Source organism: Physeter macrocephalus, chromosome 9 (assembly GCF_002837175.3).
Source record: "Physeter macrocephalus isolate SW-GA chromosome 9, ASM283717v5, whole genome shotgun sequence".
NCBI classification, from domain to species: Eukaryota; Metazoa; Chordata; class Mammalia; order Artiodactyla; family Physeteridae; genus Physeter; species Physeter macrocephalus.
The window spans coordinates 84240543-84265236 of record NC_041222.1 but is presented as its reverse complement, the minus strand read 5'-3'; the positions used below and the strand labels follow the sequence as shown (position 1 = coordinate 84265236).

Genomic DNA, 24694 nt, shown 5'->3' with positions numbered 1-24694 from the left:
ACTTAAAAGATTTCTCATCACAAGAAGAAGAAATTTGTAATTATGTGTGGTGATGGATGTTAACTAGACTTATTGTGGTGATCATTTTGCAACAAATACAAATATCGAATCATTATGCTGTACACATGAAACTAATATAATATTATGCATCAATTACATCTCAATAAAACCGGGGGGAAAAAACCAAACTTGTACATATATGTTCATAGCAGCATTATTCATAACAGTTAAAAAGTGGAAACAATCTAAATGTCCATCAACTGATGAACAAGTAAACAAAGTGTAGTGCACCTATATAATGAAGCATCACTCAGCAATAATACAGAATGAAGTCCTGGTATGGGGCACATGTGCATTTACATGAAATGTACAGAGAGCAACTCCAGACAGAAAGCAGATCCACCAGAGACTATGGGGGTGGGGTGTATGACTGCTCATGAATAAGGGGTTTCTTTTGGGGTGATGAATGTTCTGGAATTAACGGTGATTGCATATGACCTTAGGAAGAGACTGAATTGTACACTTTAAACAGGTGAATTGTATAGTATATGAGTTACATCTCAAAAAAGAAAGGAAGAGACGAAAAGGAATCAAGAGTGTGACAAACACTGAAGACAGACCCAGAAGGACTAGTACAACAGGAGCACCAGAGATGAAAACAAAGCAAAGCAAAAGAACTGAAATGAAAAACTAGTAATTCAAGAAAATCTTCTGACATAAAACAAATTTGAAATTGCATTTGGAAAGAAAGCATTGCATACTGAGTGCATTGACCAAGAACGACCAGCAGCAGGGCATGTCACTAAACTTTGATGGAAAAACGAAAACAATTTAGGCATTTAGGCCAAAACAGCAAATGACTTCAAAGGGAAAGACAATTCAATTATTATTAGTCTTTAACAGCGAAGCTTTATAACAGAAGAAAATCACATAACGTGTAAGTCACTTGAGAAGATGTGAACCAATATTTCTAATTGCTAGGAAAATAAACTGTTTTCAAATTAAACACTGTTTTCCTAAGTCTTCCCTAGGAACCCACTAAAGAAAGAGCCTTAGAGGGACAAAATGGACCAGCAGACTCAAGGCTGGTGGGGCACAGGACACAGTTGTCTACAATCCCTGGACAAATGTGGCTGAAAGGAGTATACTTTGGACAATGTAGACAATAGTAGCAAAGCTATTTTTCAAAACTGTGAGGATGACGGGGGAAAATGGGGGAAGCATATACCAACATTTTCTTTTAATTGTTTCCAGTGATTGTGCTGGTGATGGAAGAATTAGCTATTCCTAGCAGACTGTGTATGCAATGTGGGATGAAGTAAATAATGAGTTATGGGATGTTCTAATTTAATCATCCTCTGGGTTCTTAGGAACCAAGAGTCTCAGAAGGGAAGAAAAGACATACTGATATAAACAGTAAAGGTTAAGTCAAATTCCTGAAATCCTAAATTTGAATTAGAAGAGTCAGTTTAATTAGGGAGGAAAAAAGCAGCAGACTACATGTATATATGTTTGTGTGTGCATAGTATACGTGAGTGTGCATGTGTACACCTTTTCCCTCTAGCTCTGTTCACAGGAAAAGCCTAGAAATGGTGATTTGGTGTAGGAGAAAGAACATAGAGCTGTAACAGAAATGAGACTAAATAAAAGCTTATAGTCCTCAGTTTGAACCGGAAACATCGGTGTGAATTCATGAGGATCATACCTTTAAAAAATACAATAAAAAGCCGTATCGGTTGTGTGTGTGTTTACATACATAAAGAAACAGGACTCTGTGTGTCTATGTACACAGAACACTAGGAACAATGACTGACCCTATGGCAGCCAGGGTCCATTGGTGCTCCTACTTGAAATGCCATTTCTCACTAAAGAAACTGAGAAACTAAGAGAAACGACTGTCACTGGTCTGCTGGGCTGGGTGATACACCAGATAAGAAGCTACTGAAGACTAGAGGTCACGGCAAAGGGCCCAGTGGCCAAGGATGGGTGAGGTAAGCTACAAAAAACCATGTGTTGACCTAGTTCCTGTAAGGGCTGTAATACTCAGGCACCAAACAGAAAGCAATGGGAAGCATCTTTTTATAAAAATACCCCAATAAATAAAGAAAAAGAAATGACTGAATGAGAATATCTTCATTTTGCAATCTGCAGTATATAAACGGATTAACAGGTCCTAACATAAAAACAGATAAGCAGACATGAAAGCACACACTACAGTCTTGCCACAGGGACAAACCGAAGTCCGATGCAGCATCCAGATCCAGCTACCAGCGGGCAAGAAAGGTCAGAGCCACATGGGGAACAGTACCATGAGTATGAGCGTGCACTTGGCAAAAGCCAGAAGTCTGTAGGTGAAATAACCTGGGTTGTCCTTCAATAGATAAATGAAGGAAAAGAAAGGGAGGGAGGGAAGCCTGCTAATTCAGAGAGACTTAGAAGACATAGCAAACTATAAGAAAATGAACACAATTCAACATCAGTGTCTACGAATGCACACGTGAGTGATAAAACCAGAAAGAGACAAGGGAGAAATAACAGTGTAAAACTCCAGGGTTGTAGTTATTTTGTGCAGAGGGAGGCAGGAGGTTAGTGTTGGGATTGGGCCCGTGAGGGGCTCTTGGTATGGCTGGGAAAATGCTATTCATCACACAGGTGATGGCTACATGGCTATTTGACTTACAACTCATTAAGCTACATTTGTGTGTGTGTGTGGTTTTTGGTATCTAGGTTTTATATTAAAATAAAAATAAAAGTGCTTAAGCAACATAGGGACACATATTCCCCACTGCCAGCTTAGGAAAGGCCCCTGTATCCACCATGTATGACCATAACGTACAACCAGAGGCATTTTTATAGGACGAGCTCTGGAGAACCAGTAAGAATGACGTTCTCCTCCCTCTTGTAAACCTGTCGAGAGGCCGAGAGTGCCTCTAGCTCAAAAGGGCATTTTGGTGAAGGCTGAGGAAGGTCAGGGTGGGGCTACAGGAGAGCCAGAATGAGCTGAGTACCTCCCCCTTGCTGGATGCTGTGCTGCAAAGAGGGGCTGCCTGGGCCTGCTTTCAGGAAAGAGACTGCCTCTGCACTTGACTTGCTTGATGTATTTCATCAAAACAGAAGCTACCAAGACGCTAAGATCACCTGGCAAAGGCAGAAGTTTTATTTTCTCTTGGCCAAGTAAGCTTCCAAATATGGGTTATTAATAAATGAGTCACAAGAGTGTACTCCTCTTAATGTTTACAAGGATACTATGGGAAAAAAACTGTGTACTTTGCATAATTCAGTAAGTGAGACAACATAATACATTGTTAGGGCTGACTGGTGTTTTTAAAAGATTGTTCTCAAGGGAAGTTCATCAGAATCCAGGTCCTAAAATGGAATATCCAAAGCGGAAGTTCTAGCTCTTTCATGAAGACAGAGATGACTTTATTTTCTCATGAGCTGATCCTTTCAGGGAAGAGCTAGTCAAGATGGTCCAGGAGGAGAAAAAGATGCACTGTTCCAGGATTTAAAGTCACAATTTTCTTTTAAATCCTAAATGTGATTTACCTACATAATGTTTTATAATATAAACAGCATTAATAGCTCCTGGATTATTCTCATCTAAATTCCTATGTACAGCATGTGAACACGAGATCAAGCTCTCTTTACCACAAATGATGCTAAAATGATCTGGGTCTGAGGGAATGTACATTTGGTAAGCACCATGTGCCACTATTGTGTTAGAAGCTCAACAGCTACAGAAACATTCCGACACCCCTCCTGTCTGGACACAGGCACTGAAACACTGGCCTGGGACGATCAGGCACTCAGGAGTGAACTGGCACTAACACTATGTTGTGTTATTACCTGAATCGCACCCTGGTTTTTATAGCCTCTGCCATAGTACCTTCCACCTCTTCCAAATGTTCTGATCACTGGAGTGGAAATAACTCCTCTTGGACGCCTAAACACATAAAAGAAGACAAAAACAAACAGACTTGAATCTGTTACAGATAACATTAAAACATTTAAAATAATATCAAATGGATTTAAAGGTGTCTAGTCTATGCTATAGGAAGCACACTTTATTAAATCATGGTCACACCAAAGATTTAGTCCAAGTAATCAATCTTATTTTTTTGGTACATATCCAGTGTATTCAATTTTTAAAATAATGCACTTCAAAAATGTTCTTTTTTAAAAAACATTGAAAAATGGTTAATTGAGTAATTTTTGGATAATTATTTAATACTGGTTTAAATAATTACATAATGCTATATATAATGGAATCCTATACAACCACTAAGAATGATGTTAAAGAAGAATGTATTTAATGATGTAAAAATGTTCCTACTAAACTCATGATTAAAGTTAACAAGTAAGAGGCTGTTTTTTTAAGTTTATACAAATACATTTTCATTGTTCAGAGCTTACCCTCTTGCTGGTCCTCCAACAGAAACTACCTGTAGGGGGAAAGGCCCACGGCCTCCACGGCCCCGTCTGCTCCCAGCCCAGTGGCCAACCACGGTGCCAGCTATTTCTAGCTTCCCTCCCTGAGAAGGTATAGGTTGGATTCCTGCACAAAAGTAGATGAAAAAAAATCTTTACAATCACAGGACTAACAAAGAGAAATAAGCAAGCAATTTCTTTTCAAATGTGGTTTCCATTTCATATGAAGCCCCTTTCTCTTGCTTTGTGAAGACTTGTTTATTATGTGAACTATCTATGTGCACAAGTTTGATTTTAATGGTTTTATTTTTAAGCTGTTGTTAAAAATACACCTGAAAGTAAGACAACTGTGTTGGCTATTTAAAGAACCCATGACAAGTGAAACAGGTTACAACTGCAAAACGAGCATGGCTGTTAGGTAGAAATAGATCCAATAAAGTATTGGGTACATATGGCACACCTTCTATATTACCAAGATGGAAATCTTGGAAACTCAGATGGAAATCTGCAAACTGAGAATGTCTTTCTCTTTGAGTAATTACTTATAAGTTGACTACCTTAACTAAACATTACAGAAATTAATCAGTACAGCTAGCCTGTTACTTCTTATGGCATTATTAAATGATAATTTCCTTAGGCAGGGTTACAAATATTCACTGTATTCACTAACTTCTATTAATTACTGGTAGCCTGCATATTCTAAGGTTTTCTGACTTACCTAAGAAAATCCTCAAACAATTAGTTGGCCAAAATTTCTGATAAAAACAAAACAGAACCTCAAGCATCTTCTTTTCTGGCACATGGAATGGATTATAATAAATTCTCCATCATCTTGGTATTAGCCATGATGATTAACAGCCAGGGAGCGCTGTTCAACAAAATCTACAACAAGCCTTACATTTGCTAGTGGCCACATTAAAAAAGTACAAAGAAACACATGAAATAAATATTAGTAACGTATATTTTAGGGAGTTCCCTGGCAGGCTAGTGGTTAAGACTCTGCACTCCCAATGCAGGGGGCATGGGTTCGATCCCTGGTCGGGGAACTGAGATGCCGCATGCCACATGGTGCAGCCAAAAAAAAAAAAGTATATTTTATTTAACCCAATATACCCAAATTAACATTAATTTCAACATGTAATCAATATAAAAAACAACTACTAATGAGACATTTTGCATTCTTTTTTCTGTATTAAGTCTGTAAAATTAGATGTGTGCTTAGGACACAGCTCAGTTTGGATGAGCCACAGTTCAAGTGCTCGAGAGCCACATGTGGCCAGTGACTACTATACTGGACAGCACAGATCCGGATTCCAGACACAATTTGGTGGAAGTTAAGAAGCAGGTTCCTCTTGTCATTTCAGACTAAAAAACCACTTCTGACCAAACAATGTTCATAGTCAGAACTCCCCCCTCCTGCCCTCCCTGCCACCACAGTATTTTATCACAACTGCAGGCCAGCATAAGTTTCCAGGTAAGGGTTGCAAGAAGCTGAAGCCGATCGTGAAGCAGAGAACACACGTTACTGTGCACTGCATAATGCACAGTAACAGGAGGAAAAGCACCCTGGACAGCCGGGAGAACCAAGGGGAGGCAGGAGAGGGGCATGCAGTAGGAGAGGAGAAGTAGCTCCTACAGCTACAGAGAGAGGGCAGCATTCATCTGTAAGAGTCTTACTGATACAAAAGATGTCTCTAGGTAGCTTCCGTAAGTACACAAGTAATTGAGCTGGAAAAATATTCCCGGTCAAGAAAGGTTTGCCTATCCTAAAAGTTCTTCAAAATTGTATTTGAGTAATCCTGTAATGTAGACTTGATAGCCATGTTTAGATCTGCAGTCCCAAAATGTGGGATTTATGACAAAGTCACAAGTCATGGGCTTCAAAGTACAGCAAAATCACAAGATAGTATTTCAAGACTAAATGTTAAGACTTTTTCTCTCCCTCACAAGCCTAATACAAATAAGAAGAGAAGCAATGGGAATTTAAAATAGACTATTTATATATCTGATATTAGATCTTTCTTTAAAAATGTTTCTATGAAACAAACCGTGATAAAGTTTTTTATGCCAAGAATTGTACAATGCCCTTAGAATCTTCTATACAAGCATCATCCTCTTTACCCAGAGGGGGCTGTTAGGGAATACGACAGGAAAAAAACATCACTGGGTATTACTGGGCAGCCTGTTCTATCACAGGAGACAATGGTTAGGGGGCCAGGTGCACAGAAGAAGGGCTGTGTGTGGACACACACTGGCCCCTCTGGAAGGCAGAGATGGGCCACAGCAAAGCTGCTGCAGAGACCTGGGGGCAGGCAGAGGCTGGGAGAAGAGCAGCAGTGAATGCCGGAGTGGGACCTATCAGGAAGGATACGGTGCTGGAGTCAGGACAGATGAGGAGGAAGAAGAGCCAGAAGAAGCGGGAAGCTGCTGGCGGACAGAAGCTCTAGGAGGAGGTGTGGCATAATTACCGCCCTGTGACTTGCTAGTCCTGCTGCTGTCACTGCCTGAGAAGGCTCCGCAGTGTCCTGCTGCCGTCGCCACGCGGAAGGCACGGTAAGCGCCTGTCGCTACAGTTTCCCCATAGGGGCCTCCAAAGCCACAGACTCCTGTGGGACCCGGGTGGAGAGAGATGGGAGAAGCCATGAGGAACTGGGTTCAGGGAGAGCCACCAGTGGGCTTTCAGGCAGAGCAACCCCCATGTCCTTCAGCTGTTGTTCTTACACCATCAGCTGCCAGGGAGGAGACTCCTGACCCCTCTTGTCACCAACAACACTGAAATGTCGCCTTGCCTGCTCCTGGAGGAGCCTCTGGAGACCGAACACTATTGCTGTGGGCTCTGCCACAGACTTGGGAGGTGGCCTTAGGGGAGGAGAGCTCCGCTGACCCCACATGTGAGAAAATCTTAAATCACAAACGTGAGCAGAGTTTTCAGCTACAATGACCAATTTTAAAATCTTATCTCTGCAATAGCTTTTGTAGTTCCCACTCCCTTTCCCATACAAAATCTCTTCTGGGATCAAGTTTGCTCCTTTCTAATGTGAAGAGATGTTGCTGCAAACTTCATAACTAAGCCTGTCAATTATTTACAAGGTCTCAACACAGCAAGATATTGCCCACTAAGGCAGCCTGCACGCCGTTACGTGCATCTGTCTCCCCACTCTAGCAAGTCCCTACATACAGTGGTGGACACACTCACCTGTAAAGCCCCGCCCTCGGCCCTGTGCTGGTGGGACGGGCCCGAAGTGCCGTGGGTACATGGAGGTGGGGTAGAAAGGCAGCGCCGCTGGCGGTGGGAAGGGGAGCGGGTGGCTCTGCCGGGAGAAGTTCAGCCCTTCCAGGATGCTCTGCCGCATCTTTTCTACCTTGGCGGCTTGCTCGGCCTGGAAGTCAAGGACTGGCATGTGAAAACTTCATTCACAAGGTTTCAATTGAATTGGAAAGAACAGGAAAGAAATGATACATGCTGACCACTGTGCCATGCCTACTTATTTACCCATAAATAACAAAGTCACAATCTGCTCAGTGACACTTGTTTACAGAATGCAAACATGACCCCAAAAGCAAAAATGCAAGAAAAAAAAAATTAACAGATACCTCTTCATCTCATAATCTTTATCTTACAAAACAAGAATTTAAATTTCTACTTTCTCAGCGTATCTTCAGGTGAGAAACATTTACTATAAAGTTCATTAACTGAAAATGAATTTGGTTCTCAAAATCAATGACTAAGTCCAGAGAGATCATGCTCACAGCCTTCCTTCCACTTGTGGACCAGGGGGTATATGATGCCTAGTTCACATCTTTAAAATTTACTTTCCTATCAATTTAATTTTAGGTCAGGTATTTACTGTATTTTACAGAGAAGGAACTGAGGCACAGAGTGATAGATGCTTTTTAAGGGAAGCCTGGAGCTCTTTGAGACTGGACAGGACAATAGCCCAACTGATCTGTCTGTGGGGCTGTCTGTGAGATGACTGTTCAGTAACCTGCACAAATGTGGACAATACAACTTGTGTATGTCAACTTCCACTGTGAAGAAACATCAGAAACGTTCAACTTGAGTGTCTTGTTTTAATAAATACATAAATATGTACACCAGCAACCAATCTTTAATCAGAGAAATTGAAAATCTGCTTAATCTGTAAATCTGTCTTTAGACTGAGCTTGACTAAAGCAGCACGTGGGAGAATGCATGTTTTGTAGTCTAAGGTTAAAAAGCTTGCAGCACATGTGAGCTTCTTTTATACAAAGGGACAAGATAACCTCATAACCTACTTCACTTTATTTTTAAATCAGGATTTTTAAAAACTACAGTCAATCCTCATTATTCATGAGTTCCACATCTGCACACTTACCCACTTGCTAAAATTTATTTGTAACCTCAAAATCAATACTCCTGGCATTTTCATAGTCATTTGAAGACATTTGCTAAGTGGGATAAAGTTTGAGTTGCCACCTGAGCTTGAAGAAGATACAGCATTGCCTTCGTGTTTCAGCTTTTATACTGTAAATATGTGTCCTATTCACTGTCTCCTTAGTGCCACATTTTCCGTGTTTTTGTGAATGATTTTGCTGTTTGAAACGGCCCCAAGAGCAGTGCTGAGTACTGACTAGTGCTCCCAAGTGCTAGGCTGTGATGTGCCTTACAGAGAAAATGCACGTGTTAGTTAAATGAGCTTTGGTGAGGCTGAGTTATAGTGCTGTCGGCCATAAGTTCAATGTGAGTGAATTAACAATATATATGCATTAAGAAGTATTTAAACAGAAACACACGTAAAACAAGGTTCTGTATTGACCGGTTGAAGAAGATAATGTGTCGGGAGGCTTGCAGGAACCTAACCGTATATTTCCCCTAAGAGCAAAGGTTCAGTACTTGCTAATTCAGTGTTCAGGGCGAATATATAGAATATAATTACCGTGAATAATGAGAACCAAGTGTATATCCTGAGCTGGGCACTGAACTGGCATTTAGTTACACACTGGGAGGGGCCCAATCTAAATCAAATTCCTGTCGCACAGGTTCATTACAAATTCGGTAGGAAAGACGACAGATTAGCCAGTGAGCGTTATTTCATTCTGGCTGGAGGTGGCCACCCGCTCCTCCCTGCCCCACTCAGCCTGCTTTCTTGCAACTGACCTGACCATCACAGAGGTCGATGAGTGGGGTCTTTTCCCGGCTTGCTTTGAGGAGTTTGGACTGGAAGAGCTTCCCGTCAAAATACATCCAAGGACAGCAGTGTTCCCAGGGCACTGGCTGGCCACACGCGTCATTCGCAAACAGGGCCATGTCCACGCCACTCATGAAGAGAGCTGACAGCTGAATGCCGCGGGGGTCGAGGTTCTCAATCTTTAAATGGAAAAGAGTGATTTCTATGGAGTAAGAGTACTACAGTATCCAATTCTTGCAATGTCTGACTACAACTCTCCACAGGTAATGAGCACACCCCTCAACCAAATCCCCCCTAAGCAGCCCTATCACTACCTTACTTGTCTGAACAGAAAGACTTATGTTATTTAACAAATATAAATTTAAGAGACTGTTTTTTATAAACATACTGAAATATTTCAATTTGGAATTTGTAAAGAGTTACACAAGTAAAAAGTAATACTGTATTTAAGGTGGACACATGACAAAGTAACAAATTATTAATAGTCTCCTTAGCAGTTAAGAAGCCCACAATTCATTTACGAAATAAAATTTTACACTGAAGATTCTAAACACTGGTAATATATTAACAGAAATGTTGTAAAACGGAATATTCTATTAAGATTCTGCACTTTTCAAGCAGTTATCTTAAAAAATTACTTGGTATAATTTCATTCTTAAGTTTGTACTTTATGTTCACATTATTTTATATGTTAATGTTTTAGATAGCAACTTATTAATGAGACTGTCAAAATGTTTTAGGAGAAATGGATAGCTTATAAATGAAAGAACACAACAGCAAAAACATTGTATTTGAACCATGCAGACTACCAGAATCTAAAGACTTGTATCTGTGGGTTCTTCTCACTCAGTCATTAGTGCTGTGAGCCTTCCTTTGTACACACAGCCCTTTCTTCTAGCATCTAACGTGTAGGATAAGAAACACTGACAAATACAGTCAACTCTTGATTATCTGTGAAGGACCTTGTTTGTGGATTATCCAGGACTGAGTTTTAACTGTCCTGGTTTCTGTCTTCCCAACTTCCACGCTTATTTTCTAAGGTGATGGTATCTTGAGAATGCAGTCTTTACGGGTACCAAACTAAGCAATGCCTAATTGTGGCAGGTAAACTGGCTTTTCATTAAAGATTAAAAAGATGACTCCAGTGCCAAATACTAATGAACTTATGATTATCTGATGTTTTGTGCTGTCAGTGTCAACATTCCCCATTATCAGCTAACACTGTTTTCCAACCCCCCAGTTTTTTTTTTTTTTTTTTTTTAATTTGAAGTCAGTGCAGTAAAGAACTTCCTGAACCTGAAGAAGTCTGTCCACCCCTCCCAGCCCACCTCCGCTGGCTCCTGCTTCTCTAATGTAGTGTCAGAAAAGGGAACTAATAAACATGTTCAGTTGAGGGCAGGTGGGGTCAGGATGATAGAATTAGATGCCTTTTTACATTTATGAGCAGAAAGGAGAGAGAAAGAGGGTCAAAATGGAAAAAAAAAAAAAAAGTCACCTAACTTACTTAGATCCCCACTGGCCTTGCCTTTCTCTGCACTGCAGAAAGGAAGGGGAAACTCCCTTCTTCTGAGTCCTGAGGCAGAAAGAGGGAGTTTCTCCTCCCTAAACACTGACGCTGTGGGAAAGTGGCACAGCAGCGATGCCAGCCCAAGCTTGGAGGCTGCCTGTGCAGAAACCCATCCCCTGGCCCCTCTGCAGGGACGATGGCAACCAGGCCTCTAGCCGCTCTCTCACTGTCGGCCCACAGCCTTCCAGGCCAGAGGAGGGAGGACCAGGTCAAGGCTGAGGGGAAGGGAACAATGGTGCTGATGCTGCTCTAAAGACGTTTGCTTTATAACAAAGTGCCAGCAGGGTCCTTCCGGTGAAATCCGATACTGCTGTCATTTCTTAGTCACTGGTGGTGTTGGTCATATCCACCCTTAGTCCTTATTTAACTAATATAGCTCAAAACCATTTTGGGCAGATGGCCATCTGAGTGCTGAGGCTAAGAAATGGGAGCCGGTGCGTGGAACACAGAAGCACCTTAGTTAGAACAAGTAACCTCCCAGTGAGCGGATGGGGGGAATGGATAAATCTACATTATCCACACACACATATATTTATTTTAAATGGCCTCATCATTAGTTGAAGAACTATGTTTTTACGGGTTTAAAAAATGATTTTCAAGTCAATTTGTTTTAGAAATAACAACTACCATTAATTCAATAGAGAAAAATTCTTAAAATAAAAACTGCCTAAATAATGTGAATAAAATCTCAATTGCTGTGTGGATTTCACTTCATTCAAAAAAAATTTTAATTCCTTTACGTGGTGTTTTATATTTCATTCCCTAAATGTTAATTACACGCATAATACTATCTAATATTTACGGGGCACTTAATAAATATGTATCAGACACCACTCTAAGTACTTTTCCATATATTATTTCATTAACATCTCAACAATCTCATGTATGATACTGCTGTTAGTACTCCATTTCATAGATGGAGAAACTGAGTCACAGAGAGCTCAAAGTCACAAAACTGATCTGGTGGCACCAGAATCTGAACCCTTGATCATAGAAATGGTTGCAATATTCACATTCCAACCTCATTCTCTTATACCACATAAGATAAAATATTCACCATTATTCAAAGTTCCTCAACTAGAAAAATAGTGACAAAATTTTATGATCTTACAGGAAATACAAATATGGAATGTATCTCTGGCCAATTAGTTCAAGAACCAAATTCCAGTGAGGTTACTTGGTCCAACTTCTAATTACTGGGCAACAGACTCTTACTTTGATTTGTCATATTTACCTATACGCACAACAATTCTTACAGGTATCACAGACATGCTGCACGTCCCTACTACTGTCTTTAAAGCTCTTCATTTTCCATCTTTTAATTCTGCACTTGGCATGTGAAACTGTTAAAAGAATTTAAGGCAATTATAGAGATGTCAAAAGCAAGGGAGAAAGAAACTGGATAAATATTAAAACTGTGCAAAGGTCCTTCTCCTCATCCTTCACCCGCCCTCCTCCAAACACAGCGTCAGTGCTGATTTTACCTTAGTCATTATGTTTGTGCTGGTAACCTAAGAGAAACGCCACAAAAATAAACCAGGGAAAAAGTGAAGGCCGTCAATCATTGTCATGGATCCTCAAGGAGCCACACAGAACACTCAACTGTTCAGGGTCGTGGCGGGAGGACAGAGACTGGACAAGATGAAACTCTTGCAAATTCATTTAAACCAACGGTTTCAACATCTTTTCCCACCAAACCTCCTATCAGAATAGCCATCAAGAGGCCAAACTGTTCAAAATTAGGTCTTTTCTTTCTCTTCTCCTATTTATTCTCAAAGCATATAATGGACAAAAATGGGAGAAGAAAAACAGGATCTGGGCAATCCACAAACTGGATAATGGCCCCTAAAACAACAAGAAAAATCAAGAGTTGACTATATCCTCAACAGGAAAATGGTATTTTATAGAAAAGCATCGTCATTGCTTTTGAAATATCAAAACAACTTTAATGGTTAAGTGAAAAAGCAATTTTGAAATTTACTTTTCTATCACTGAATTTTGGGACCCTCAGTCTCTGCATAGGGATTGTTGTTCATTTAAATAATGATTATTCCTATCAGTTCTCAATCTGATAGCTGAGAGGATCTCTGATCTTAAAAAAACCCCCAACTATCTTTCCCCACAATGAATGCTGTTATTTTCCCTTCCAGCTCTTTCAGAATTTATGGTGCTCGTGAATGAAGCACTAACGATGCAGGCTGTCCTTGGTGAAAGGAACACAGACCTCCAGACCAGCAAGACCCAAAGGGATAGTGGTGGGCTTGAAGTAACTGCACATAAAATGGGTCTTTCTAAACACAGCTCTAGAAACGCCTGGCTTTAGATGAAGAATCAGGAGAAAATTATGAAAGCACTAAGACCTCAAAAGAACCAAAATGAAAGCTTAGAGTGCGACTGTCTTTCAAAAGTTATATCCTATGTGTTGATCCAAAAATGAAAAGGATATGGGAGAAGATGAACTTTGAGTAAAAGCAAGTTGATGGTGAATAAGGCTTGGTGGGCATACCTGATACCTGGCGGTCTGATTTTCAGAACTGGGATGTCAATACTGATGTAATAATCTAAATAAGAGAAACAGGAAGTAGAGGTAGAGGGATGGCACCACACTCTAGTAAAAGTATTTACAACACCCCTGAGCACAGTCTGCTGATGAAGATGGTGGTGATGGCACCACACGCTAGGACACAGGGAGGGAGAGCCTGCACTTAGTACCAGCCTCTCGGGGGGACACCCGGCCAAATATTCTAGAATGAAAACTTAAATTCAAAACCATTTAAAAAAAATAATTTCTGCCTAACAAACAGAAAAGCTTAAACTACAAAGAATACAATTTGAGGTAGACTCTCCTAAGTTTGGTTGTCTTTAGTTTAGCTTATTTCAAAGTCATCAGAAGCCTAAGGCGACCACAAATGACATGGGCTCCACACAGTTCAGGGTCAACACCGGATTACTGAATTTAACTCAGTAATTTAGGGGAAACCAGAGATTTATTGAGCCCCAACAGTAGAATACTGAAAACCCATCAAATGAGCCTAAAACTCTTCTGCAGGGAAAGAACGCCTTCATAAAGAATGGCAAAAAGATCTAAAAGTGAAGGCGATTTTGTCAAAAGAGATTACTTGATTACAAATCAAATTTTGTAAAAAAACAAACAAAAAACACAAACAACAACAACAAAAAAACCAAACCAATGGCAAAGAAAAAAAACAAAACCCTGTACATTAAAAAGAAAAGGCAGATCCACTAATTTAGCTAACTCTGAAAAGTCTTGAATTTTCTAAAATTTAGTGTAGAAATTAGAAAGCGAGTACAGCCATGTGGACACAGTGACTAATAAAAGTGCACTGAAAAGATAAGCACACCAAAAAATCAGGTGACAACATGGAGAAAATTAATACTGTCAAAACAATTAAAGAAAAAAAGGAATACTAGAAGGGAAAATTAAAAGGAATACGATGTTAAATGCTGACTAAAAGGGCACAGGGATGATGACATAACATTGTTCTTCAAGTGGTTTTTTTAAAAGGGATTTACAATACTAGGAGGGCAAAGACTATTTTTTAGAGAAAACGAATGTTGTATTTAGGAACAACGGAACGAAACAAGAAAAAGAATCCTGGCCAGATGTTAGTAAATTCTTAGGACCAAGCCCTCCCAGGGTTTGGGATCCCCACCTGAAATAAAAGGCAAGTTTATTTCCTGATGTGGAAAACAAGAATAAACACCCATTGGTAAACAAGGGAAAACCTTTATCGGACAAAAGTAGACTTGACTGTTTCCATAACCCAGAAGGAAATTCCTTTTGCCCTGAAGGCTCTAAGTTCACGTCATTATTATTACTAGTTTAGTGCACTGAGTGACTCCTCGGTGAGGTCAGCTGTGTCTCACAGAACTCCAAAACAAGACTTCCCAAAACAAGGAATGAGGCTTGTCAATTACCTTGAGCTCCTGCAGCTGATCAGGCTCATAGAGTTTGGGGGACAACGCCTGTGCCAGGAAGGCATCCAGCTCCTGGCGACGCAGAATCCGTGCTCCAGGCCATTGCACCATATACCTACAGCGGGTAGACAGAGAAGGCCTGGTGTCAGGATGGAGCAGTCACCAGTCACATGCATAACCTGGTGTTCAGGTTCTAAGGAGACTCAGGATGACACAAGCTAAGGAGGCCTATATAGATTTCTTACCCAGCTTTTCTATTTTCACTGGATGATGCCAATTACAAGTGAAAACCTAATCACCATCTGGGCTGATCAGAATGTTCAGAGTAATTAAAAATAACACTAAATTTAAACACACTGCAAACCAGCTGGTAAGTGATTTTTTGATACAACTTTACTTTTGTGAGGTAAAAGTTAAGCACAAATTTTACCCTGAAACCCTGAAAATATATGTTAAGTGCAAATTTATATGATTTATCTATTTTAATTCAAGACAGGATACCTGGGAGGCAGGCCCTAGGTCCAAATAAGCAAGATTTATCTCCTGATGAAGAGTAAGTGTTGTGCGAACCATCTGCACAGAAGGGGCTCTGGCAGTGGCAGGTGAATGCCCTGCAGTGGAATAGGAAAGGACAGCAGGGACAAGAACTAAAGCTTCAGCCTTTAGAACTGGTACCTGCAATCCCTGGGGACACACAGACTTACTGGGGCCACCCTGCTGTGAGCAGCTAAAGGGAAATCAATTTCTACAACTTCAACTTCCATTTGTACTATCTGCCTGAGAACTGCCAGGTGTCCACAGTCCCTTTTCTCTGCCAATCATTTCCCCTTTACTCACCTTGCCACACGGCACTGCCCCAGTGACAACCTCCAGGACATTAAGCAAAGGCACAATCCCAAATAGTATTTGGGTGTGAGAGAGTAAAGGGCTAACCACTAAGAACTTCGTCATAAGTCTCAATGCATGTCCAGTGGTTCCTAAGTCTCTGCATTCAGCAAACTTGAAGGATGACCTAGCCAAGCTGCCAGATGATCACCAAAAATAACTTCTGGAGATACATAGATCCCTATGTGATCTCTGGCAAATAGCTTAAAAGGAGTCTGGAGAACTGTGACATGGCTAACAAAACTCTTTCCAGTACTTTCTGCTGAGAAAGTTTTCTCAGTGCTTAAAATTTAAGTCAACAAAAATCAGCATCAGAGTTGGTACACAGCCCGCTCTCATTTCTGTAATAATTAACATCCATCCACAGGAACATAAACTTAAAAGGTGAAGGAGGAAGTTTCATCCAGCTGATTAAGAGAAGTATTTTCAATAAAAATCCCAATAGAAAAATGAAAGTGCTTGCTGGTGCCAGGCACTAGCCTGAGCATTTACACACACTGATTCCTCAAGTGGTCACAGCAACTCTGAGGCAGCAACCATTACTATCCCATTATAGAGATGGGGAAGTGGAGGCACAGAGCTTATATACTTCATGGTAAAATTATGTAGTAGAAGCAGAAAGGGCATGCAATTTCAAGGTAAACAAACAGTGGATGTATGGTGTTTAGATTCGAGTGATATAAAAGTTTTACTTCATTAAACTGTCAACATTTACAATGACAAAAATAACACCCTTTGCAATTGTTTGAGTGCCAAATATCTTAAATAAAACAGTCATACTGAGTTTTTACCAGGGCTTGATGCAAGAAACAGCAAATCTGAAGAAAGTCTCCCTACTTTTCTCTGAAAAAAATTATTGTGGAAAGATTTTGCTCAATATACAATGTTCTTTGCCTAAGTATCCATGTTATACAACCCTTTTATTTCTTATTTTTAAAAAATTGTGGTAAAATACACATAACACAAAATTTACCACTTTAACCATTTTTAAGTGGATAGTGCAAGGGCATTAGGTACATTCACGGTGTTGCACAGACATTCTCCCATCATCCATCATTACAACTCTTTTCATCCTGCAGATCTATGAAACACTAACTCCCCTCTTCATCCCCTAGCCCTAGGCTAGATGTTTCTTTAAAACTTATGAATCAGAAAAAGATTGTTTTGGGGACAGGCTGGTTTTGTTAAGATCTTTCCTGGTTTTTCTGGCAGCAAAGACTCTCAGCAGTCACTTCAGCTGCAACAATGAAGTCTTTTGGGTTAGAATACCTACCATTTCCTCCATTTGGCTTTCTATTTACAAAGTTTTAACAAAGTCACCCTTTATCTCTTTTTCAATGTAAGTCCTCAGAAAGCCTTTCTGGATGTAGAAAGAGTATGAAGTGTGTTCATAAAGATATGCATGTACATAGATAGACAGCTTAAATACCACAGAACATGGATGGCACCGATGGCACTGCAGTCAGGGGCAAAGGTGAGAGCAGCAAAAACTGACCCTTGGTTATCTCACGTGTTCACGCTCTTCCTATCTGTGCACTGACAGTGTTTTCAATCACTTTGTGTTTCTCAGTTTTCTCTAGACATTCTTTTCCATGTCTTCTTCCTGGGTCGGGCCTTAAGTTTCCTACCGTGGAAGTCTGAGGGTATCTGCAGTTCCCCCTTAGTCACCTCTCCTCTCACTACCCTTTAGAAGCACGGAAGCTGGAACAGAAGCAGGTCTCCACGTCACTTGGGGGACCAACGTGGTCTGCCTCCTATTGGCACAGATGGGGAGCTGGACCCTGGTATGCTCCTTGGGGTGTTGGAAAAGCCTGCACTTGTTTGGGGGCTCAAGCCCTCTATCTCCCTTATTTTATGTATTAAGTTCCTCCAGAACGTAACTCTGTCTTCTCAGAAGCTCTCTTGGATAAGGACCTCGTCTGTCTGGTCTCAGCTGTACCCTAGGAAAGGCTGCTTTCTGTTCTGTTCTGGACACTTGCTTCACCCTCACACTGAACCTCTGCTCAGATGCTGGCCCCTTCTCATCTTCACTACAAGGATTTCTAGAGATTTGACTGCCATTTCTTCCCTCATTCTCCTGATTGCTGTTGTATGGGTGCTGATACCACCAGTGAAAGAAAGCATAGAGAAAACCACTACCTTCCCGGCTGGGGTATGCCTGCCCCAAAGGCAGAAGCGGAATCTCATTGCGAAGGAACAGAGGCAAATCTAGACGGAGAGATAGTCTACCCAGAGGTTGACAAACTGCACCCAGGGGCTGGCTGCCTGTTTTTAAACACAAATTCCTGGAGCAGCCACATGCATCAGTTCACATGCTGTCTAAAAGACGTATGATCTGCAGATCCCTGGTCTGCAAACAAACCACTGTTTATTCTTCAGAAACATCTCTGCATCAAACCCAAAGAAACACGAGAAGCTGTCTGAGATTGGAGGAGACAAGGCACCTGAGCACAAGCACAAGGCAAGATTTTGTTGCTAACAAAGTAAGATCTGTAGATCAGATGTATTAGTATTATTTTTCTGATTTTGATAATGCCCTTGTTTTTTTAGGAAACATAAAGAGTTTAGGGGTAAAGGGGTATCATACTCACAACTTCCATTCAAGGGATTAAGGACAAACACACAGACACATGGAGAGAAAAGGAGAAAGCCACTGCAGTAAAAGGTTAGTATGTGGGGAATCTGGGTGAAGAATAGCCACCAACTTTTTGTACTAATCTTATAATTTCTTCAAGTTTGAAATTATGTTAAAAAAAAAAAAGATTAAAGGAAGAGGAGAGCCATTGGGATGACAGCCCAATCTTGTGACTGCTGACATTTGCCCCGCCCCAGCCATCAAGGCCAAGGGTCATGCCTCTACAGGGCCTTACCATATCTGGGACACAGGTTTTTTGTTGCCCCCTCCCCCATCCTCAGCAGACCTTTGTCACACAGCTGCAATTTCGCCAGAGAAAGACCACTGGGCCACGGCCCCAGGCCACAGCCTGTCCTTGTCAGGCCCTTGGAGACATACACCAACCCTCTTACTCATTTGCACCGCCCCCGCCAAACCCCTGCTCCATGCCCTTCCCACTCTTCACCCCACGTTCTCAGCAGGTCATACCCATCAATCAAACAGAAGCCATGCAGGGAATCCTTCTTTACCTGCTTGTTCCTGTGGCCCAAAACACTCATGAAGGCAGAACAGATTCTCTTAGCAGAAGTGGACCAACCCATTTACTGGTGTCCTGGCCCCAAATCCCCGAGACTGGTCCCATAAGCCATTCTCTCTCATCTCTCCCCAACCACCTCGCCTCAGTAAGCCCCTCCTCCTCAGGATCTGAAACTGTGAGTCTTTCCAAGTGGGAAACTCCATTGCTCCAAGCCCACAATGCACACAACAGTCTGCACAACCAAGCATGTCTTCTGGCTTCCACCAGAGTAGCAAATACAAGGAAACCTGTGCCGCACTCACTGTAACTTCTCGACACCACAGAGATAAGCACAGGAGGAGGTTTGGTGAAATGAGAGATTACTCGTTGCATTTATTAACCTTTTCAAGTTCTAAAATGAGCACGTTTTTTATAAACAACACACAAAAATAAAAACAGGGACCAGGAAAATCCTGAAATCTGGAAAGACTTTCCAAAGGCCATCTGAACAGTGCCTAAAAGAAGCAGAGCTGTTTCTGGGGTAATGGCCAAGGAAGGGCCACAAGAACAAAGACAAAGAGTGGGGCCCAGTAATATATCTGGAGAAAAACATGGTCCGAAAGGATACATGCACCCCAATGTTCACTGCAGCACTGTTTACAATAACCAAGACATGGAAGCAACCTAAATGTCCACTGACAGAGGAATGGATAAAGAAGATATATACAATGGAATATTACTCAGCCATAAAAAAGAATAAAATAATGCCATTTGCAGCCACATGGATGGACCAAGAGACTGTCATGCAGACTGAAGTAAGTCAGACAGAGAAAGAGAGATATCGTATGATATTGCTTATATGAGGAATCTAAAAAGAAATTATACAAATGAATGTATTTACAATACAGAAGTGGACTCACAGACTTAGAGGATGAACTTATGGTTACCAGTGGGGGAAGGGTGGAGGGAAGGGATTGTTAGGGAGTTTGCGATTGACATGTACACATTGCTACATTTAAAAAGGATAACCAATAAAGACCTACTGTACAGCACAGGGAACTCTGCTCAATGTTGTGGCAGCCTGGATGGGAGGGGCGTATGGGGGAGAATGGATACGTGTATATGTATGGTTGAGTTGCTTTGCTGTGCCCCTGAAACTATCTCAACACTGTTAATTGGCTATACTCCAATATAAAATAAAAAGTTTAAAAAAAAAGGTATATAAAAAAAAAAAAGAGTGGGGCCTGGTCACACTGTCCAGTCTGCACCCACCAGGCAACCCAGTGTCCCAAGAGGCCCAGTGCATGGAGAGACAAGACGTGAAGGCACCGCCATCCCAAAGAGCATGAAATAATGTGAGCACTGTGCTCACATCAACACAGCAGTGGCTTGTCCTGCACTAATGTACAGCTGCTTCTGGCCAAGAGGCAGCCAAACAAGCCTTAGGCACAGCACACATCGTCCTCACTCAGTGCCCACTGGGACCTTCAGGTCAGGTATATGGTAGACAGTTAGCTGTCCACCCACTAGATTAAAGGCCACACATCACTTTTAACTTGGAAGAAACACAAACAAAGTAACCAAAATCATTACTGCTAATTTGATCTTTGAGCACCCAAAGTCTTAATCTTAACGTTTTGGCTAATATAAAATGAACTCTCCATCAGAGGAAACCAGAAGAGGATTCTAAAACAAAAACAAAAAAACTAGTCTTTCCCACTAGCTAATCCTCAATGGAGATAAAGATAAGAAACTGATACAGTATGCTAATTTTAGTCAACCTCAATTTAATTAAGGAAAGGGTTCTAAATAAGTTATTGGCCTTAAAGTCTGTTATGAATGTAAGAAACTTCAGGAAATAAACACCTGACTAAAGCTCTGCCCCCATCCTCAGGAAGCAGGTGAGACCCAGTGGGGGTCAGGGGACCATGGAGAAGGGGCCAGCCCAGGGGGATGGGACACACAGGGCTGGGGCAGGTGACGACCTGTATGGCAGCTGGGCCCCAGGCTCTCACTGTTTGTCAGGGCCAGAGACCATACACACGGGAAGGGAGAGCTAGGATGGGCAGGTTGAAGAATCAGAAGCGGAAGTCTACAAACATGCAGTTGTTTGTGTGCCTGTATGCACACTGGGGAAGGTCTGGGAGCAGCAAAGTTGCTGTCAAGAGCCTGGTGTCCAATACTGACCCCATCACTAGAAACCAGGGCTGCTGGGAAAAGGGGGCATCCACGGTAAGGTCAGAATCTCTGCACAGAAGTGCTCACATGGAGGCCAGACTGACAAGGCCCCCAACAGGCCCAACAGGTGACAGTGAAGCACCAAATTACATGATGGCAGTAGTGAACCACAAGTCATTGATGAAGCCAGGAGCCCATGTTGATATAAATACACTGAAGTCTAAGGAGGAATGGCATGTTTACACAAAGTGCCTCCCATGAAATCGTATTAGTTACAAGGGGTACAGAATGGCCTCGCTGGAGAAGCCAGGCAGACACCCCCTTTGCCAAGTGGTCAGAGCACAGATGCACAGCATGGATGAGACAAGGAGGAGCAGAGGAACAGCTCTGCCCTCTACAGCATCTGCTGAAGACCAAAGGGACTTCACCTCCAAATACAAAGGGAGGCTCTGAAACAAACCCTGAAGTTAAGATAGAAATAAAGTATTAATGTTGACTGATCCTGATGGCTGTATTGTGGTTACATAGGACAGTGTCCTTGTTTGTTAGAAAATCACAAGTATTTTTTTTTAAATCAAGTATTTTTTTTAAAAAGTTCTTTGTATTATACTTGCAACTTTTTCCTAAGTTTGAAATTGGTTCCCCAAAAAACCCTCAAAAAACTAATTCACCTGATTCAAGTATGCATGCCAATTCAAATTAACTCCAAAACGCCAACAGTGTCCACATAGGCATTTGCGGCCCATTGGCTGAGAGGGTCTGGAAGTACAGAGTGCCCACATCTAGGTTTTTAAACCCCTCTCTCCAAGGCAGGAGCCAGCCCCTTAGAGATGGCAGGTTCCAGGGCAGGGCAGATACAGGATAGCCTGGGCATCTTGTGGTGCCAGAAAGCAAGGACATGCTGGGGGGACAAGGCACACAGGAGCCACTGAACGAACTCCCAAGGTCTGAGCTGGAACAAACTGAACAACCAAATAACAAGGTTATATCAGGTTATAACCCTAGGAAAAGAGATAACCATGAGTCCATACTGATCTACGTATGGTTAAATAAATGAAGGAGGAAGAAGAGACACATTTTCCCTAAAGAATAATCACAAATAATACACAATATAGTTCCCCAATAGCCTTCAAAAGCTTTAACATTTAAAGGATAAACTATGTTTAAAATCATTATGATATTTACATAAATACAGGTTCATCAAATATACCTATTCTATAAACATACTATATAGCATCAATTCAAACCCACATTGCATTTACATGGCCTATATTTCTATAATATATGAAAATATGAGATGAGGACAAACTTCAACCGACAACATGATTCATCTGGAATAACCCCCACCTACTTCATACAGAAAGCATCTTTGAGAGGCACTTGTACAAGCACCTGCTAGAGAACACGCAGCGGCTGAGGCAGTGGCCAGCAGCACCTACCGTAGGACGCAGCACAGCACCGTGAGATGAGTGGGCACGCTGGCTGGGTTGAGCATGGCTGGTGTGTCTGACCTCATGCAGGCAAGGAAGGCCCTCATTCTGCGGTTCTTGTCCTCCACTGCTTTCCCCAGCCAGAGTCTCTTCAGATTGGGGCAGGTCCACTCCCTGAAGGCAAGAGCTTCCACCAATTCTGGGGTTTGCGGAGATTTCCCTTTGTAAGCTGCCCACTCTTTAATGATCACTGGTGAAACTACAGGAAGGAAAATCAGAGAACCATTTATGCCCTATCTCAGCTACTTTAAGCCTAACAAAAATAAACAGCTCTAATAATTACAGTATGAAGATGTCATTCTGGTATAACAATGGATTCTCTCATTAGTAAGCCATCGGTCATCAGTCCTCACCTCTAATCCTCATTTTGTTCTTTACTCTATGAACTTCGGTGACTCATTCAGATTTTCAGTCAGGCCACCAATAAATTTCTTCTCAATCAAATCAAGCTAGATTTCCCCATATAACTAACATGTATAAATCAAGGATGTTAGATAAAATTTGTTTTAATATTATAAATCCATTAATAGTTTTAGTAATAACAATGGGTACAACTTACAGAAAGTATGTGATTATCACAGAAATCCACGGAAAATCCAATTTAGATAGCTAAATTGAACTATTGAACTTAATTGAACCTTTTTCTACATGTTATACTAATTAGATCTGAGAAATAATTTGCATTTGGTAGCCACTTTACTTAAGGACCTCCTACTTTAACAAATATTAACTGTTAAAGTCTATTTTAAAGATTGGCAGGGACAAACTACCATGTAGTGAGATCCCCAAAGCCCAGTAAGGTGGCAAGCGGAAGCGACAGTCCATGTTTTGAAATCCCAAGTGAAGTCAGCACACAGTATTTCTCTTCAGCAAGACTGAAGACAAACTGTAAAATTCCCCATTTCACTTCAAAAAAAATCAAGAAGTTCTAAGTTGATTTCATACAAAAAATGACCTTTTATCCACCGTAGTTTTACCACTATTAGCATCAATTAATTCTTAAAACACACAAACATGCACATTTTCCCACATAATTTCCAAATAACTTAACGGAGAAACTGTGACGGGGGAAAGAAAACAACGGAGATAAAGCATACTGCAGAGAAATATGTTAACATTTCTCACCAAAGTGCATTGATGTAAACAATTTCATCAGATTTGGGTGTGAATTTTGTAACAAAGAGCTCACTCTGGTCAATAAACATCAGAACTGAAGCAGGGCCCCATGGAGCCCCTGGCCCAGAGAGCTGCTAGCATACCCCACTCTCCCCTCACATGGCTGACAGCTGATACAGAAACCAGGATGGTGCTATGATTCTAATGTGATCTTGGATACATCAATTATATCCAAATAACCATACCCCCTTCCTGGGCTCATTTTCCCTAAAGTAACACCTGAGGCAAACCGAGACTGTGAAGAACCCAAATCCTGACAAAATTAAATGATTAACTGGCTCATCTCTAGCTCCACCCCAAGTCTGAACAGAATCAGGCAAGACAATCATCTCTTCCAATGTCACGAAGAACTTCAGGAGTCAGATACCTGGATATACACAGTTGTTAGCAACAGGAAAAGCAAGCTTTTGCACAATCAACCCCAGTCAAGTCAGGTGACAGTGTGCTGCAGAGGAGTGCCATGACCAGCCATTCTGCATGGACCCCAACTCCCAGGAGCAGGCTGCTTGAGCAGGGGTGCAAGTCAAGACAGTTTCTGAAAATTTTCTTACAAAAAAGTAACTGTTTTGTCATTGGGAAATCCCTTTAATTTACATTTGGATATCTTAGTGTTTAAATGTTAAAAAAAACAATTTAAACTTAAAATGTCTGTTTTAAAATCCATCAAGTCAAAACAGAGATATACATGTATATATAAATACATGTGTCTTTGAATTTATCTATATTTTAGGT

The 24694-nt window shown here is 41.3% G+C and overlaps 1 protein-coding gene across 1 annotated transcript in view; it reads right to left on the bottom strand.

The window, feature by feature from the left end:
- The window catches only part of FAM120A (family with sequence similarity 120 member A), a 112659-nt gene that overhangs the window by 3137 nt on the left and 84828 nt on the right, over positions 1 to 24694 (bottom strand). Inside the window, exons 11-17 of the mRNA XM_024117176.3 lie at positions 22736 to 22985; positions 15103 to 15217; positions 9566 to 9775; positions 7625 to 7808; positions 6897 to 7034; positions 4414 to 4555; positions 3847 to 3943 (exon numbers count right to left, since the gene is read on the bottom strand). Of these exons, the coding sequence (XP_023972944.1) occupies positions 3847 to 3943; positions 4414 to 4555; positions 6897 to 7034; positions 7625 to 7808; positions 9566 to 9775; positions 15103 to 15217; positions 22736 to 22985 (1136 nt within the window). The remainder of the gene's footprint in view (positions 1 to 3846; positions 3944 to 4413; positions 4556 to 6896; positions 7035 to 7624; positions 7809 to 9565; positions 9776 to 15102; positions 15218 to 22735; positions 22986 to 24694) is intronic.